This window comes from Porites lutea, chromosome 7 (assembly GCF_958299795.1).
Source record: "Porites lutea chromosome 7, jaPorLute2.1, whole genome shotgun sequence".
Classification (NCBI taxonomy): domain Eukaryota; kingdom Metazoa; phylum Cnidaria; class Anthozoa; order Scleractinia; family Poritidae; genus Porites; species Porites lutea.
Genome location: NC_133207.1, coordinates 13518767 through 13534509, shown reverse-complemented (window position 1 = coordinate 13534509; position 15743 = coordinate 13518767). Strand labels below are relative to the sequence as shown.

At 38.5% G+C, this 15743-nt stretch overlaps 2 protein-coding genes across 2 annotated transcripts in view; both read left to right on the top strand.

The window, feature by feature from the left end:
• Nucleotides 1-11184, top strand: part of LOC140944467 (ryncolin-1-like) — an 85793-nt gene extending 74609 nt beyond the window's left edge. Inside the window, exon 2 of the mRNA XM_073393607.1 lies at nucleotides 10925-11184. Within this exon, the coding sequence (XP_073249708.1) occupies nucleotides 10925-11184 (260 nt within the window). The remainder of the gene's footprint in view (nucleotides 1-10924) is intronic.
• Nucleotides 1259-10612, top strand: LOC140943259 (uncharacterized). The gene is made up of 6 exons (XM_073392328.1): nucleotides 1259-1409; nucleotides 5512-5774; nucleotides 7049-7163; nucleotides 8590-8703; nucleotides 10042-10422; nucleotides 10605-10612. The coding sequence occupies exons 1-6, from the start codon at nucleotides 1313-1315 to the stop codon at nucleotides 10610-10612; spliced, it is 978 nt and encodes a 325-aa protein (XP_073248429.1). The 5' UTR covers nucleotides 1259-1312.
• Nucleotides 11185-15743: the final 4559 nt, after the last annotated feature.

The window sequence follows — 15743 nt, the reverse complement described above, 5'->3', positions numbered from 1 at the left end:
GATGGTAATTCTCTAATGGAAACTCAGTTTAAGGGAGCTCATTTTCCACCTCTGCTGATAAAGAACCATCCCCTGGATCTTAAGCAATCAACGACGTTTGGAGTCACTTTGTTTGAAGGATTTCAAAGTTTTTAGTTACCTTAAAGCAGGTAGACATTTATTTATCTAACATTTAGAAATTTGTGTCAGCCTTGAAAACTTCAGTCATGGAAACAATTGCGCTTATGACTGAAGAGCGATTGTGAATGAAAATTTATGAATTAATGCAGATTAACAACTGCTGTAACAGAAAAATATCCAAACCATTTTCAAGGCAGTGTGTGATTCCATGCAAGGAATCAAAAAAAGGAAGCGTCCAACAATCATTAAGCAATGCAAACAAACGATAATTTAGTCCAACTAATGCATCGTTTCTAAAAATTTTGTGTGCCAAGTTTAAAGAAAATTGAATTTTAAAGTAATTGCACGAATATCATACGTCATATTATACGCTTAGAAAACTTTAGAATTTAGGAAAGAAACCCAAAGAAACTGCTTAGTTTTGTAATTAAAACATCTAACTTAAACTCTGAGGAAAAAGCGGCCGAATATTAGTTTCTCAGTTTTCTAAAAACATAAAATTTCTTAATTACTTTTACTTCAAGTTTTTAAAAAGCAACCCACAACGAGACTCCGTTTTCTACGTTACCTAATAGCTAATCGTTTCTTTGAAAAGGGTCTTTCATTGTTAATACATTACATTTCTCTTATTTTTTTTTTATTATTTTCTACGTTATGGCTTTTATCTGGCGTTAAAAAAAGGCAAACGAGACTAGACGTAAAACGTTTGGCGAGGATGGAAATGACTCGGAACTCCTACCAAAATTAGTTAAAGTTCCTCGTCAAACGTTCAACAAGAGGCACGAGCAGATACTACGAGAAACCCATGTGACTGAAAAGAAAAGGAAATAGTAGTAATAATAATAAATAAGGAAAAGAAAAAAATCCTGAGTCTCTTTTAATTAGTACCCAAGAGTGATCCGAGTACAGATGAAGCTCCTAGCTTCAATGATTAATTGTAGCGTATGAATCTGCATCAGAGGACTTATGAAACTGTGACATGAGATTAAAAAGGGAAACGAAAAAAGAGCTTTGCAGTCATCTGTAACATACAATAATTGATACTTGAACCTGATTTACAAGAACTTTTAAATAAGTAAACACTAATTATTATTCAAGAATAAAGACGTCAACTTAAGTCGGTCGAATGTATTTTCATCTCTAGTACTAAGCAACGGTCTGGTGGGGAGTTATTCTTTCCTTGCCCTTCAGTATGGCAGCTGTAGGTTGCTGTTTCTCTGTGCAAGCACTGGTTCTAGGGTTTGTTGTTTGGGGAGCCTGGCTAAACTGCAATGTAACTGCACTTGAAGGTAAAAAAATACACAGGTAGACAAAATAAGAGCTCTCTTTCTTTAAGATAAATCTTTTCTGGAAGGCGCGTCTGGCAGACTTTGCATTGTGATTCATTTTATGTAATACTGCTTACAACGACCAAGTACAAGCTAAGGCAAAAGCAAGATTATCGCTAAATCACCCCCGAAACCGCCCTTTTTTCGGAAAGGTTTCATGCAGTAGACATTGTTTTGCGGAGGTTTAAAAACTCGATCAGAGAAACAGATCAAGAGACTTACTTAGCGTACTTACAGTACCTAAATTTACGGAATGAAGCTGACTTACGAATATTCAGTTTGTTACACTAAATTTACTGCCTGAAAGAAAGCATAGTGGAGTCAGCTGGTGAAGTGTTCGTTAAAAGTTATTCACGAAGCGATCCGTATTTTTTGTCAAGGTGTGGCCTTAACAACTGAAGTAGCTCGAGCAGCACTTAATTAAAGCGACGTTGGAGTATTTCACTAAATTAACGTAGCTGGCTTATAATAAGAGTTATAAATACACCTTTCAAATCACGATGCCAGAGGTAAAAGATGCAGCTCCCCTTTATTCAGGGAAAGTACAATTAAAGCTTTATACTTCTGGGATCGGGGATATAAATTATGTGTGTTCTAATCAACATTTTCATTTTTGATGTCTCTTAATAAAGTACCTTAGAAGATTTTAATTAGTTTTCCTAATTTACGCTGGAACTGAGGATTATTCCTTTCACTTGTAGTCACTTGTCTCTCAAGAGTTCTGGTTAATTTCATGTAATTTTAAAGCCACCAATTGTAGATATTTTTTCGCGGCCGCCGACTCCTATGTAAAAATAGACGTGACGTCAGCAAAGGAAAATATCAATAAGTTTCCTGAGATCCGAGCACGGCGACGGCAACGAGTAATGCGGTCAGAAAAGCAATAGGTTTAATTAGCAAAGCGCCAACCTTGCCTGCACATCAATTTTTTATGTACAGTTATTTTGCCGTCACTGCATATATAACTAGAAGGTAAAAGTGTCTATAATTTCACGTTTTATGGACGACGTTAACAAGCCAAGAAGAAATGTTATTTTGCCTTTTTCTGAAGTTGCATAAGGTAAAACACCTCCAGGAGAGTTCGCCCACATTTGACAAAGAAGGTGAAGATTGTGCATTCAAACTATTTTATTGTTCGACGGTATGGAGTAGTACGAGCAAGAGGAACGTTAGAAAACTTCAGCTAGTTCAGAACTATGCCTTCAGAATCGTAGCTGGTTTAAGAAAGTACGATAATGTTTCAGAAGCCCCGAAGTCCCTTAAATGGCTTAACGTAAGGGATAAACTGCTTTTTAACGACCTAGTGATGGTGTACAAAATTAATGCTTAAAGAACCTAACAACTGGTTACCATCACGGGCGCTTTCAATATCGTGCAAAAACTCGATCACCAAAGAGACACTAGACGGAACAATGACCTTACGTTGCCTCGGTATAGGCTGGCCACTGGCCAAAAGACTTTCACCTACCGTGGGGCAAAACTCTACAATAGTATAGCTAAAGATATAAGAGACACGGGAAATCTTAACGTTTTTCAAAATAGAATTTTGAATATCTTTTTAATTCATGGATAGTTTTTTTTTATTATTGAAATGTAAATAGTTTTTAAAATTAATGTTTTATTATTATCATTATTGTTTATAGAAATTCGTTATTTTATCATCGAAATGTAAATATTCCCTAGTCTATTTTATTTTATCTTATTTTATAATTTTTTTTTTTAATTCGTGTATGTATGACGGAAGAACCTCCAAGGGGGTCGAGCTATGCAATAAAGTTAATGTATGTATGTATGTATGTATTTTAAGCAAGGTTTTTACCGGTCAGTCACCGTCCTCGAATCTTTGAAGAGATTCCTACATATCATTGCTCGAAAAAAGACGAACCAACAATATGAAAAAATCTCACTTTGCATCAACCAGTGCTGAAATTCTCTAAATCTAATTAACGTCCAATTTTTAACAAACGCATTGGGGTATTACGTTTGGCTTACGGAAAAAGGATCTGGTTTAATGAAGTCAAAATTGTTTTGAAGACGCAGTAAAACAAATTCTCTCTCTTGGAGAAGTAAGCTGCGTCTTGAGGGAGAAAACAAAGAATACAATGGAACGTTACCACCAAGTCCCTGTATACAAAAGATTTACATATCCGGTCATTGTTTATATTGAGTCATTCTTATGTGTCAATATTTCTACCCTTCTGTGCTGCAGGCGATTTTTTTATGGGGCTTCGTACGTTTTTACCGGCCAGTCACCGTCCTCAAATCTTTGAAGAGATTCCTTCATATCATTACTCGAAAAAAGACGAACTAACAATACAAAAACATCTAACTTTCCATCAACCAGTGCGGAAATTCTCTAAATCTAATTAACGTCCAATTTTTAACAAACGCGTTGGGGAATTACGTTTGGCTTACGGAAAAGTAATCTGGTTTAATGAAGTTAAAATTGTTGTGAAGACTCAGTAAAACAAATAATTATTGGAGAAGGAAGCTGCGTCCTGACGGAGAAAACATAAAAATAATACAATGGAACATTACCACAAAGTTCCTGTCTCGAAGATTTACATATCAGTCGTTGTTTATATTGGGTCATTCTTACCTGTCAAATTTCTACTTTTTTGTGCTGGAGGCGATTTTTTTATGGGGCTAATCGTACGTTAATTTTTACCGGCCAGTCACCGTCCTCAAATCTTTTGAAGAGGTTCCTATATATCATTGCTCGAAAAAAGGCGAGCCAACAATACGAAAAAATCTCACTTTGCATCAACCAGTGCTGAAATGCTCCAAACCTAATTAACTTCCAATTTTTAACAAACGCTTTTGGGAATTACGTTTGGCTTACGGAAAAGTAATCTGCATGGTTTAATAAAGCTAAAATTTTGATGAAGACACAATAAAACAAATTGGGGAAGGAATCCCGTATATCTCTATTTAAGCTGCGTCTTGAGGGAGAAAACAAAGAATACAATGGAACGTTACCACCAAGTTTCTGTATACAAAAGATTTACATATCAGTCATTGTTTATATTGAGTTATTCTTATGTGTCAATATTTCTACCTTTTTGTGCTGCAGGTGATTTTTTATGGGGCCTTGCAGTTGCAAAAACTGCACCAGTGTGCTCTATTCTATAGGTGCATATTTTTTTTCTATGCCTTTCTGATCTTTTACAATTTCTCTTCATTAACGATTTACTTTCAAAAGGGTGGCTTATATATAAGACCGGTTTTTCCAACCTCAATAGCACTTAAATTACTGGTGTTGAGAAAAAGGTGCATATTTCCGCAGCGCAGTAGAGAAAAAGGAAAGTTAGCTTTAATTCTAATTATAAATTCGGCATCACGGAAAACTTTAGGCTTTTTGTGGGAGGCTTAAATAACTAAAGGATAGGCAGAGGAAAGTCAATGAAATTAGTAATCATTACGCACCTTTATTAAAGGTGCGTAATGATTACTAATTGTCCTTTATTAACTCAGTGACTTCCATGCATCTGATGGTTTCGGGTTTCTGACAATTCTGGCGAGTTTGTTTGAGAAATGTCAACTTAGCTCGCCCATGCAGTAAGTGATTATCAAATATAGCGCTCTTTTTTGCAAAATGAAAACGCGGAAAAGTGTGGCTGAAACGCTCTAGAAAGGCGAGAACGGAACGCTAGCGGGGACGCTATTATTCTGACCCGTTTTTTTACTCAAATACTGAGCCGAAGAAGCCCGATTTGTTAAAATGAACTAGGTATCAAGCGGCCGACTAGTAGAAATCATTACCACGCTAATTGGAATATAGGCCGTCCTCAACTAACACCTTGACAAGATCGTAACCGCTGCAGCATTTGGCCAAAAGAAGCGTTTCCCAGCCTACTTACTCATACCCTTAGTGCACTCGTGTGTCTAGCCTGTTCCAGGCGTTCAGATCGTGGGGACGGCGTGAAGAGATGTGAGCACTATCGTGTGCCCTAATTTCTCTTTTCTCTTTCCCTTCAAACACCTCCTATTCAGGCTAATTTCTCTATCAAACATCAACTACCAGTAAACATTTGACTGATTACTTTCTGAATTTCTTTCTAAGGTCAATGCGCTCGTAACAACCGATACGTCACATTTCTAACGCCAGTTAACGGATTTTACCTTGAAGGCCACGTGTTTTTAAATCTCTCAGTGGAACTAAATCGGGACTGCCAAGACCAATGCACGTTAGCCAGAGATTGTGTCTCCTATAATACTGGTCCCCGCATTGACAACAAAATGGCCTGTGAGCTCAGTAATTCAGATGACTTGCAGCACCCTGAAAATCTCAAACCAAGACGCGACTGGAACTACAGAGGCACAAAGGTATGTCATCTGTATCATTTTATGTCTAGTTTGTTTTCATTGTATTTCAGTAAATTTTTATGTCAAACATGAAAAGACAACACTCTCGAATCTGCTAAGATGGACGGTACACCGTCGGGTGTGAATGTCATGGAGTTGCACAGACCTTCAGTTCCGTGTGAATCTGGTTGATGATAGTTGCTTAAGCAAGAGTAGTGAGTCCCCACCTTCTACACCTTAAACTTTTGCCTTGCAACCAACCTACGACATGCTCAATCCAGATTTCCCTACCCAAGGTGAACGCAGTAGACCTGGACCAGTCCGTTGGGCTCTTGTGCCAAAGTTGACCATATCCTGGTCATTGGTAGGTGGCCTAACTCAATAGGAAACTGTTAGTGTAGACCTTACAAAAGTGTAGAGATCGACTCCGACCACCGTATCCTACGTGCCACTCTTAAAGTGAGTCTTAGAAGTACCGAATGCAAACCTGTAAATCGCAGAAAATACAGTTTGAAGAGACTCGCGCATGAAAACAGAATTTCGTTAAAACTTTCGAACCACTTTGCCTCCCGGCACTACGATTCCAATTGAAGAGCAACTCAATATCAGGAACAGTCAATTCGAAAGTATAACACGTAGCATATAGTGGAAAAGATGAAGGAAGTGTGTTTCAAATGGCTTAGCTAAACTGGGTCCCCAAAGAAACAGAAGACCTTAAAAAAGTTTGAAATGACGCAAAAAGCAAGCGCCTGCGCCTTAACTCCTAAGGAGACTGACTAAAACACACACAAGATAAGAGATTTTTGTCCTCGAATGCAGTATTTAACGCAGTGTGACGGCGCTGCTGTTGTCCCTTTCGTAAACGGTCGCTGCTATTTTTACGACACGTAGAAAATTTTTGACCTGTTATTGAAAGTGTTTCTATGAAAAAGAAAGAAAATCGCAACCTAGGGTCAAACCAGGCCTCGAATCCGGACTCTATCCTAACCTCTCTCCCATACCACTGACACTACCACACCGACGCGCCAAAATTCCCAAAATTTTAAGTAAATACACTAACAAACTGTCTTTCTTAACTGTCACATCAATAACAGGTGACCCTAGCCCTTTTCGTAAATTTTAACAACAACAACAACTTGGGCTCCAACGTCGTTCTTTCTAACACTATTCGGAAAAATTAAAAACAGTATATCAAGGCTTAAGGGTCAGAAGTGAAGGACGTTTTGTCAGTTGTTGTTCTTACGTAAGAACGAAGATGGGAGGGTTTTATGTACAATGTGTTTCCTCTTAATCAGAATCCTTGCGCCAAGAAACCTTGCCTTAACAACGGGAAGTGCTCAATGGGATATACTGAGAAAAAATACGTTTGTGTTTGCCCGGCTGGCTACCACGGAGAAAACTGTGAAAAAGGTAAACAGTATATTGATAATTAAAAGTACACTCCTTTTTATGACAAAGCTGTTTAAAACGAAGCAGTTATGCAAGTTATCCAAGTTCGAACAGAAGTAAGTCCAAGTTCTATTGGTTGTCGCTGCCAATTTATCAAACCCAGACTTTGAAATCTGCAAAATGTTCCACAAACACACTCCATTTTTGTAGCATGGCAGCGGGCGTGGCTAAATTTTAAAAGTGCTTTATGGATAATTGTTATTTCTTTGTTATCCTCCTTTTAAAAACTTTAAGCTAAGGATACTTGCTCAGGGCTGTCAATCCCCCACGTTTTCAAATATTGAGGAAGGGATGATAGATGACGTCATAATACACGGCACATTACGTCATTTGTGAAAAAAAACGCGCGAAAAAGATGTTGTTGGAATTGTAACATTTGACGTAACTGTTTTACTTACCACCAATCACATTATTGCTTATATACCGGAGTTTGTGAGGAAACGTTCGATGTTAAACATCGCAAAATATTTGAAATTTCATTGTCAGAAAGTCGAATCTACAAGAAATGGCAAACCTCGGCGATTATCCGGGAGATTTCAGACTGTTCCAGGCTCTCAGATAGTGGGGAAGACGCGAAAGTGTAGGGCGCGCGAAAATGGGGGCGGGGCGGGAAAAGAGGGAAAACGAGGGGAGAGAGAGCGTGTAATCATCTCTTTTACGACCCTCTCCGGCCGCCTCCCCCTCTTCCCAGTTTCCTCCCGTTTTTTCTTTTTCGCGCTTTCTCAATTCCGCGGGCCCGACTATCCCGGAGCCTGGAACAGGCTAACTTTATCCTGTAGCAGCAGGAGCCGATTACTTATCGGCTCCTGATAGCAGTAGTTTAGCGAGACCGGACCAAGCAAGATTTTAAAACGTAAACATGAGATATTCCAACTTACAGTAGGTAAACTAATATTAAAGAATGTTCAAGCATTTCTTTTACGACCCTTTTCCGCCGCCTCCCCCTCTCCCCAGTTTCCTCTCGTTTTTTTTTCTTTTTCGCGCTTTCTCAATTCCGCGGGCCCGACTATCTCGGAGCCTTGAACAGGCTATTTCAGACTCTAATCTGGAGACCGGAAGAAACGGTTCAAAATCTCAAGTCAAGTCTCCCGGATTATCCGGGAAAGTTGACAGCTCTGACGTTAGATACAATTTTGACTTGAGGTCTCATGTTATTGTAAAGCGAGGCAATTGTAGCGATGATATTGCTCAATGAATTGCTGTTAGTTGACAAAATAACCGCTTGCGTCAGACAAATATTTCTCGTGGCTGTTATATGTAAAGTTTCGAAAAGAAAGACATTGTCTGGTGAAACATTTTGCTTTGAAAAACGTTTGCCATCAATATTTCAATTTTGGGCTTCAAGTAACTTTGTTTGCAATTTATCTGTGATTATTGTTTCGTTCAGATATAAACGAGTGTGAGAGCAGTCCCTGTTTGAACAACGGAACTTGCACTGACAGAATCAATGCATTCAACTGCAGTTGCCCGCCTGGATTTTCTGGCAATCGATGTGAAATTGGTTAGTATAGTGTTAAGTTGATTACCCTATAATGATGTCGTACGGTTAAGACGTGCTTAAATGTCAACGCCTATCCCTCACTTCAGAAACTTCAAAGGAAATGGAAGGACTGTCAACCCCCCACGTCTTCAAATATTGAGAATTGATGGAGAAGCGATGATAGATGACGTCATTATGCACGGCACATTACGTCATTTGTGGAAAAAAAAGGCGCGAAAAAGATGTTGTTGGAATTGTAACATTTGACCTAACTGGTTTACTTACCACCAATCACATTATTGCTTATATTACAATGGCATATCGGAGTTTGTGAGGAAACGTTCGATGTTAACAATAAAATTGCTCAAACAACGCAAAATATTTGAAATTTCATTGTCAGATAGTCGAATCTACAAGAAATGAAAAACTTCGGCGATTATCCGGGAGATTTTAGACTCTAATCTGGAGACCGGAAGAAACGGTTCAAAATCTCAAGCCAAGTCTCCCGGATTATCCGGGAATGTTAACAGCCCTGACGTTAGATACAATTTTGACTTGAGGTCTCATGTTATTGCAAAGCACAGCACTGGTAGCGATGAAATTGCTCAATGAATTGCTGGTAGATGACAAAATAACCGCTTGTGTCAGACAAATATGTCTCATGGCTGTTATATGTAAAGTTTCGAAAAAGAGAAAAACATTGTCTGGTAGAACATTTTGCTTTGAAAAACGTTTGCTACCAATACTGACTTTAATTTTGAGCTTCAAGTAACTTTGTTTTCTTACGATCTTCTGTACACCCTCTATTGAAAAATGGTACCCTTTTCACATACCTCGTTCATAGCTATGCATCCTTTTTAAAAGCTGTAAATGCACCGTCTTTACAATATGAAAAAATCACTAAACCACAACCGTTTTCTTGACTTTTTCTCAGCCATTTGTTAAGTACTACAAATGAGCAAAGTGGATCCTCATTGTCATCAATGTCTCACTAAAATGCCCTCAAAACCTCTCGCCGAAAAATGCGACGGAAATACTTTTCTTATTTTACTAATGAGTTCTTAAAACAAGTTTTATGGGTCAAGTAGATGTTCGTTTGTTAGATCCAAGAACAATCCAAAACAGAGGGAGGGCTAATTCAAATGTTTGAAACTGAGTCTCAAGATCTCTAAATGATACATTAACAGCTCATGATCAGCAGAAGCCCATTTGATGGACTCCTTCAGCTCAGCTATTGTCACATTTTTTCTTGAGTTTGCCAACTCTTATTTTGGATAAACAACTTATCTCGAAGAACCCGCCTGGAAATATTAGCCAGAAACTAATTATTACCGCATCGAGTGATCATTTTGTTTTCAGTTTACAAGAACTGCGCTGAAGTCTACAAGTCCGGTGCCAAGATCAGTGGAGTGAATAAAATTTGTCCTGATGGTCTGGGCGAATTTGAAGTGTTCTGTGATCAGAAAACTGTCGGTGGAGGTTGGACAGTGTTTCAGAAGAGGCGAGATGGCTCTGTTGATTTCTTTCGCGCTTGGGATGATTACAAACGCGGTTTTGGCAATCTGAACAGTGAGTTCTGGCTCGGTTTGGACAAGATACATCGGCTGACTGTAAGCGGTGATTATAAACTCCGTGTTGACTTGGAGGACATTCATGGAAAAACTGCATTTGCCGAGTACAGCTCCTTCTCTGTGACAAACGAGACAGCGAAATACCAACTGAATCTGGGAAGTTATTCAGGTAAGTTTATGCAAGACTGAAAAAGAATCAGCTGGCGAAAAATGTTGCTAATTGACAAATACAATGACAAAAGAAAAAAGAAAGAAAGAAAATAAGTTTTTTTCTTGCCCAATTGATCGCGATTGGAATGTGGAAGTCATCAGTTGATTTTTATAACAACAATTGACCTTATGTCATATTAGATCTATAAAAAAGTTTTAAAAGGATTGGCCCACGTCTTGAGAGTTCAGAAATTAAGGGTATGTCATTGATTATTAAGCAAGTACAAGATCTCTACCGGTTTCGAAGCTTTACTAAATGTTTGTTACCTTTAATGTTCCTTTAAAACCTCTCGGGGGCCTTTCCAATTTTTTTTCTTAATCCTAGAATTGTTTCGTCCCGTTTGGATTAAGTAAAGTGGACTGAGACTGTTTATGCAGGGGTGAAAATTGACCGGTTAAAAAACTCTGCGAAAAGTACCCGGAAAATATGACATATATTTCGCTTTTTCCCCTTTTTGTAGGAAACGCTAGTGATGCCCTTGGTTATCATCGTGGTATGTCATTTTCCACCAATGATCGTGATAACGATAAATACGGTGCAAACTGTGCCTCGAGTTATAAAGGTGCCTGGTGGTACAGACATTGCCACAATTCCAACCTGAATGGTCTGTACCTCAATGGTAAGAACGATTGTCGAGGAATGCGCTGGCTCAATTGGCCGAAGGGTAGCTGCTACTCTGTCAAGAAAACCGAGATGAAGATACGTCCAAAAGATTTTTGAGATATTTCTGGCATTTTGTAACATTGTTCGTTTCTAATTAACCACACTGGCTAATAGAGGCGCTTCAATAAAAACATTTATCACTTGAAAAGTTGTATTTATCTGAACTGTTTGAAATGAAACAGCTGGATTTCATTTTAACCCAGCCAATGAAAGCTTCTTTGCAGGACTTTCCTGTAGCACTTTTTTATTCAGCTGTACAAGATGTTTCTAAATTTTGAGTCTGTGTATGAAATCCTAAGGTGTGGAACCTTTTTTTCCAAAAACTGATACAAGGTGAAATATTTCTGTTCGCTTACCTCATCGCGGCACTTGCACGGCTTGACAGAGCTGAACCGATGAATGATGCTCATTATAATGTGACTAACTACGCCTAGGGCGGGACAAAATTGAACCACTTCATGTATACACCCAAGAGAAGTTGCCAGGAACATATGGCTGAGATTTACAGATGAGATCTTATTTGTTGTAGCTCCGGCCTGGTTTCTCGAATTAGCACACCTGCCTCGAAGTCGCAAAAAAAAAATCATATATACAGGGTTTTTCAAAAGTTCGTTCCGCTGGTATATTGTATTTTGCGTAAAGCATTTAATGCTTCTTTAGGGAATGTACACTGATTCAGGTAAGAAATTTATCTAAACAACCTTTCAAAGCATTTTCAAACTAAAATTTGAAGAAATTATAGAATTTTTAAAGTTTTGCCCCAGATGTCCACGTACGCGAGTTTTTTCCCGCCATATTTTTCCTGCCCATTTAGGTTCGCTATTTTCGTTTTCTTTTGCCGCTTTCTTTATTTCTATTACTTCACGAAAATGAAGGCCTACACTGTTTGTGCTATAGAGCTCAGGCATCTGTTTTTACGGTCTTCTGGCTATTCAGTCAAAGAAATTGGTAAACTGTCAAAGAAGTCTGAACGATATAAGTGAACTTGTGGTCAAAAGTAAAGACTTTAGAAGACAAACCAAGGAGATGATGGCCGTTATTTTGCAAATATGTCACAAATGTTATCGAAAAAGCTGTAAGTATATGCCGAGTGCGTAAAAATTCAACAAGACAGAAAGGTAAAAAAAAATTCAACTTTCAACAATATCAAAGTTTCGAGCACAACAGTATGAAGATGTATGACCAACAAAGGTTGGAAAGCCTTGAAGAGAAAAAGGCAGCGCACATGCGGACATGGTGTCAGAAAGATTTGCAAACTTGAAAGCCAAGGGTGGACGGCTGGCAAACTCACGTGATCTAAACCCTCTAGAGACCATCTGGAGTACCGTTTACGAGACAACATAAAAAGATCCAGCACCAACTGAAAACACTGGACGAGCTAAAAAGACAGCCTGACTACGCTTTGCCTGGAAAAATGTTTCTTTGGACAAACTTTGGGAGATTGTACATTCTATACCTCACCACTTAGAAAATGTCAGAAAACATAAAGGAAAACATTCTGGTTACTAATATTTCAGATATTCAGTGTTAAATGAATAATAAATAACATACTTGAGTTTTATTAAACATACTTGTATTTTTCATAATCAGTGAAATATAAGCGAAGGAAAAATCGGGACGAACTTTTGAAACACCCTGTACAGAGCAAGAAAGATTTAATAGCTACATAAGGTGCATTCCGACCCACATTTGTCTTCCGTCAAGTGACCCGCTAAATCACTTCTCCTAATTTTCCTTTTAAATTTATCAATTTCAGTTAACATTCTTAAGGCTGTGAAAGGTCGTTCCTGTATAGTACTAAGTAAGGTGGTCGGTAAAAGTGTTTAAGTTTGTCAAGTCGTTGTTGTATTTTGTCGTTGTAGTAGTTGAGTCTTCTGTGACAGTCGTTTATCCGCGCTCGGATCAATCGTCTACAGGTGCCCCTTTCACGCCATAGATACGGACCAAGATATTTTATAGAATATTTACCAAAAGTTATCGTGTTAAATCTTGGAATCATAAAGTCAGAAATACGTAGATTATAGTTAGTGTCCGATCTTTAAAACAGCTCAGAAATATAACTTTATGCAGGATAAATGCGAATTATCTTTTGTTCGAGAACTTGTCTCTTGGTGTCCCTGATTAGTAGGCTAAACGTCGCCAGTTAGAGGATTGACGCATTAATAAAGTTGTTCATTCATTCATTCATTCATTCATTCATTCATTCATTGTCTGCAACTTTCGAAAGCCAGGAAGCAATAGACCTTATTCACGATTCCCACCATCTCTGCACGAGCTTAAGGACTGATGGTATGAAAGCAATGTCACATGGTTTTTTAGGGGATACCAAAACGAAAAAAAAATGCAAATTCTATTCAACAGTGAATGAACAAAGTTTTAGTTTAAAGACAATAAGGGCAAATTATGGGTAGAAGTGATCATTGTTAATTTGTCCTCATAACAAGCAATAATTACAATGAAAAACTAATGACTCAAAAGTGAAACTAATAAACTAAAGAATAACTCTTAACAAAATGTTTAAAAAGAAAGTTTTAAGATTCTTCTGAAACGATGAAACAGAGCTGGAATGACGTATATTTAAAGGAAGAGAGTTCCAAATCCTTAAGGCGCACACGGCTAACGGCCCTGTCTTCACAAGTCTTAGTTCTTGACTTTGGCTGCATAAGTAAGTCACGCGAGTTTGAACGTAGGTTCCTTGACGATTTCGGATGGTGCAAAAGATCCGCCAGACGTGAGCAGAGCAGAGCAGAGCAGAGACCATTAATAACCTTATACACAACAAGAAGAAGCTTAAAAACAATTCGATAGGGGACTGGTAACCAATGAAGTTCTACTAGCGCAGGGGTGATGTGCTCAAATGTCTTCACACCAGTGACAAAACGAGTAGCAGTAGATGAAATTTTCGAAGAACTGCAGTACGCGGTCGAAACGTCGAAATCAATATCCAAGTGATAATTGAGAGAAACGATAAACGAAACCCTTTATAAAACAAAGGTTTATACTAAAACAGAGTCATCTTCAACCTCACATTCATTCAAAGGCTAGGGTACTAAGCACACAAATGTAAAATGGTCTGTTGAGTAACGAATTCAAGTTAGCAAATTTAACCGCGAAAATCGAAATAATGTAACATAGTATTTGTGTATTTTTCCAACCTCGTCCCCAGGGCTTTTCCCTTAAAAAATGGGTGGGGCGGGAAAAGGCCCTGGCATCGGCTGGTCTCGTGTCCCCTCGTACACCCTAAAATCCTGGGTGTAATAAATTAGCGCTATGTAAAGAGCTAAAATTATGCGTAACCTCACAGCGCGCGTTTTGGGCGGCCTTTTATATCTCTTGACGATTAACGAAAAGTTTTACAAGGTTTCCTTTTTGTCACAGATACTGACTATGGTAATTTTTTGCTTTCCTCCGATTTCTATGAAGGGGACAGCGAGCGGTAACATTTGTAAAACTTCCTTTATAGAGCGGTATATATGACAAACAAGCTATCGTACACGCATAAAGTTTGTACTGGAAAAGTTCGTTTTCGCGACTCTTTTTATATTTTATTTTATTTTATTTCTTGCGAAGTGGACCGCCGTACACAACCTAGTTCCATTCACCTTAACTCTCAGCCATATCACCATAGCGATACGCGTTGGTTTAGACTTATCTTGTATGACCTGTATTTTTAAAAAATTCACTGACCTCTGCGAGACTTGACCGAAACCGGAAACCGCGCATGAAAAATCTCTGGCACCCAGGGTATCAAACGACTGGTAATAAAGAAAGACTTGGGTCCATTTAAGATTGACATAGCTGTAGCTGATTCCAATCGATCGGTCAATCTTCCCTTTGATATAAGGAAAATCCTTTGTACCTATCCTCGGAAGAGAAAAGATATAAGAGATCTTCAAATGTTTCAGATCGGCGACCTGTCATCGTTCCTGGTTGGAGGGCTGACTTTCATCCGGCGCGGAGATTTGTTTGTTTCATGGTGGGGTTGTAGAGAATTCCAGACTCCATAAAGCATTTTGATGAACAATTCTATTTCAATTAATTTCAATTTGTTTAAATTCACTGCAGATCCTAGAGCCAAAGACCCGCATTTTTGTTTGACATTGGACAAAATCACTTTCCGCTCGATGATCGTACAATAATTCCACAGTCAGGATGAATTTCAGTCGAAGTACTACTCGATAACAGCTTGTCTCAACTCTGAAGCATTTGACATATTTTGTACGTGACAACGTAGAGCGGGTAAGCCCTTTCGTAAACTTGTAGCATTTGAATAATACGCAATTAAATGGATCTTAAGCTCTTGAATCGCACAGACGCGAAAATATTGACATACAATTCGCGATACTATTATTTTCCATTGTTGCTCCGTTCGACTTCTGTCAGCGCAAAACCAGCGGGTTGCATATGAATTAGCTTCTCAGGAATATTTAGGCTGTGCACGTGACCAGCCAATGCCAGGGCCTTTTCCCGCTCCACCCATTTTTTTAAGGGAAAAGCCCTGGGGACGAGGTTGGTATTTTTCTCGAGAGCACAATTATTTTGGAGCCTCGCTCCGTTGTGTGTCCTGCACCATCGTCTTTCGTTCTTGTAATGTGTTCAAATGTATTTGTTCAAAT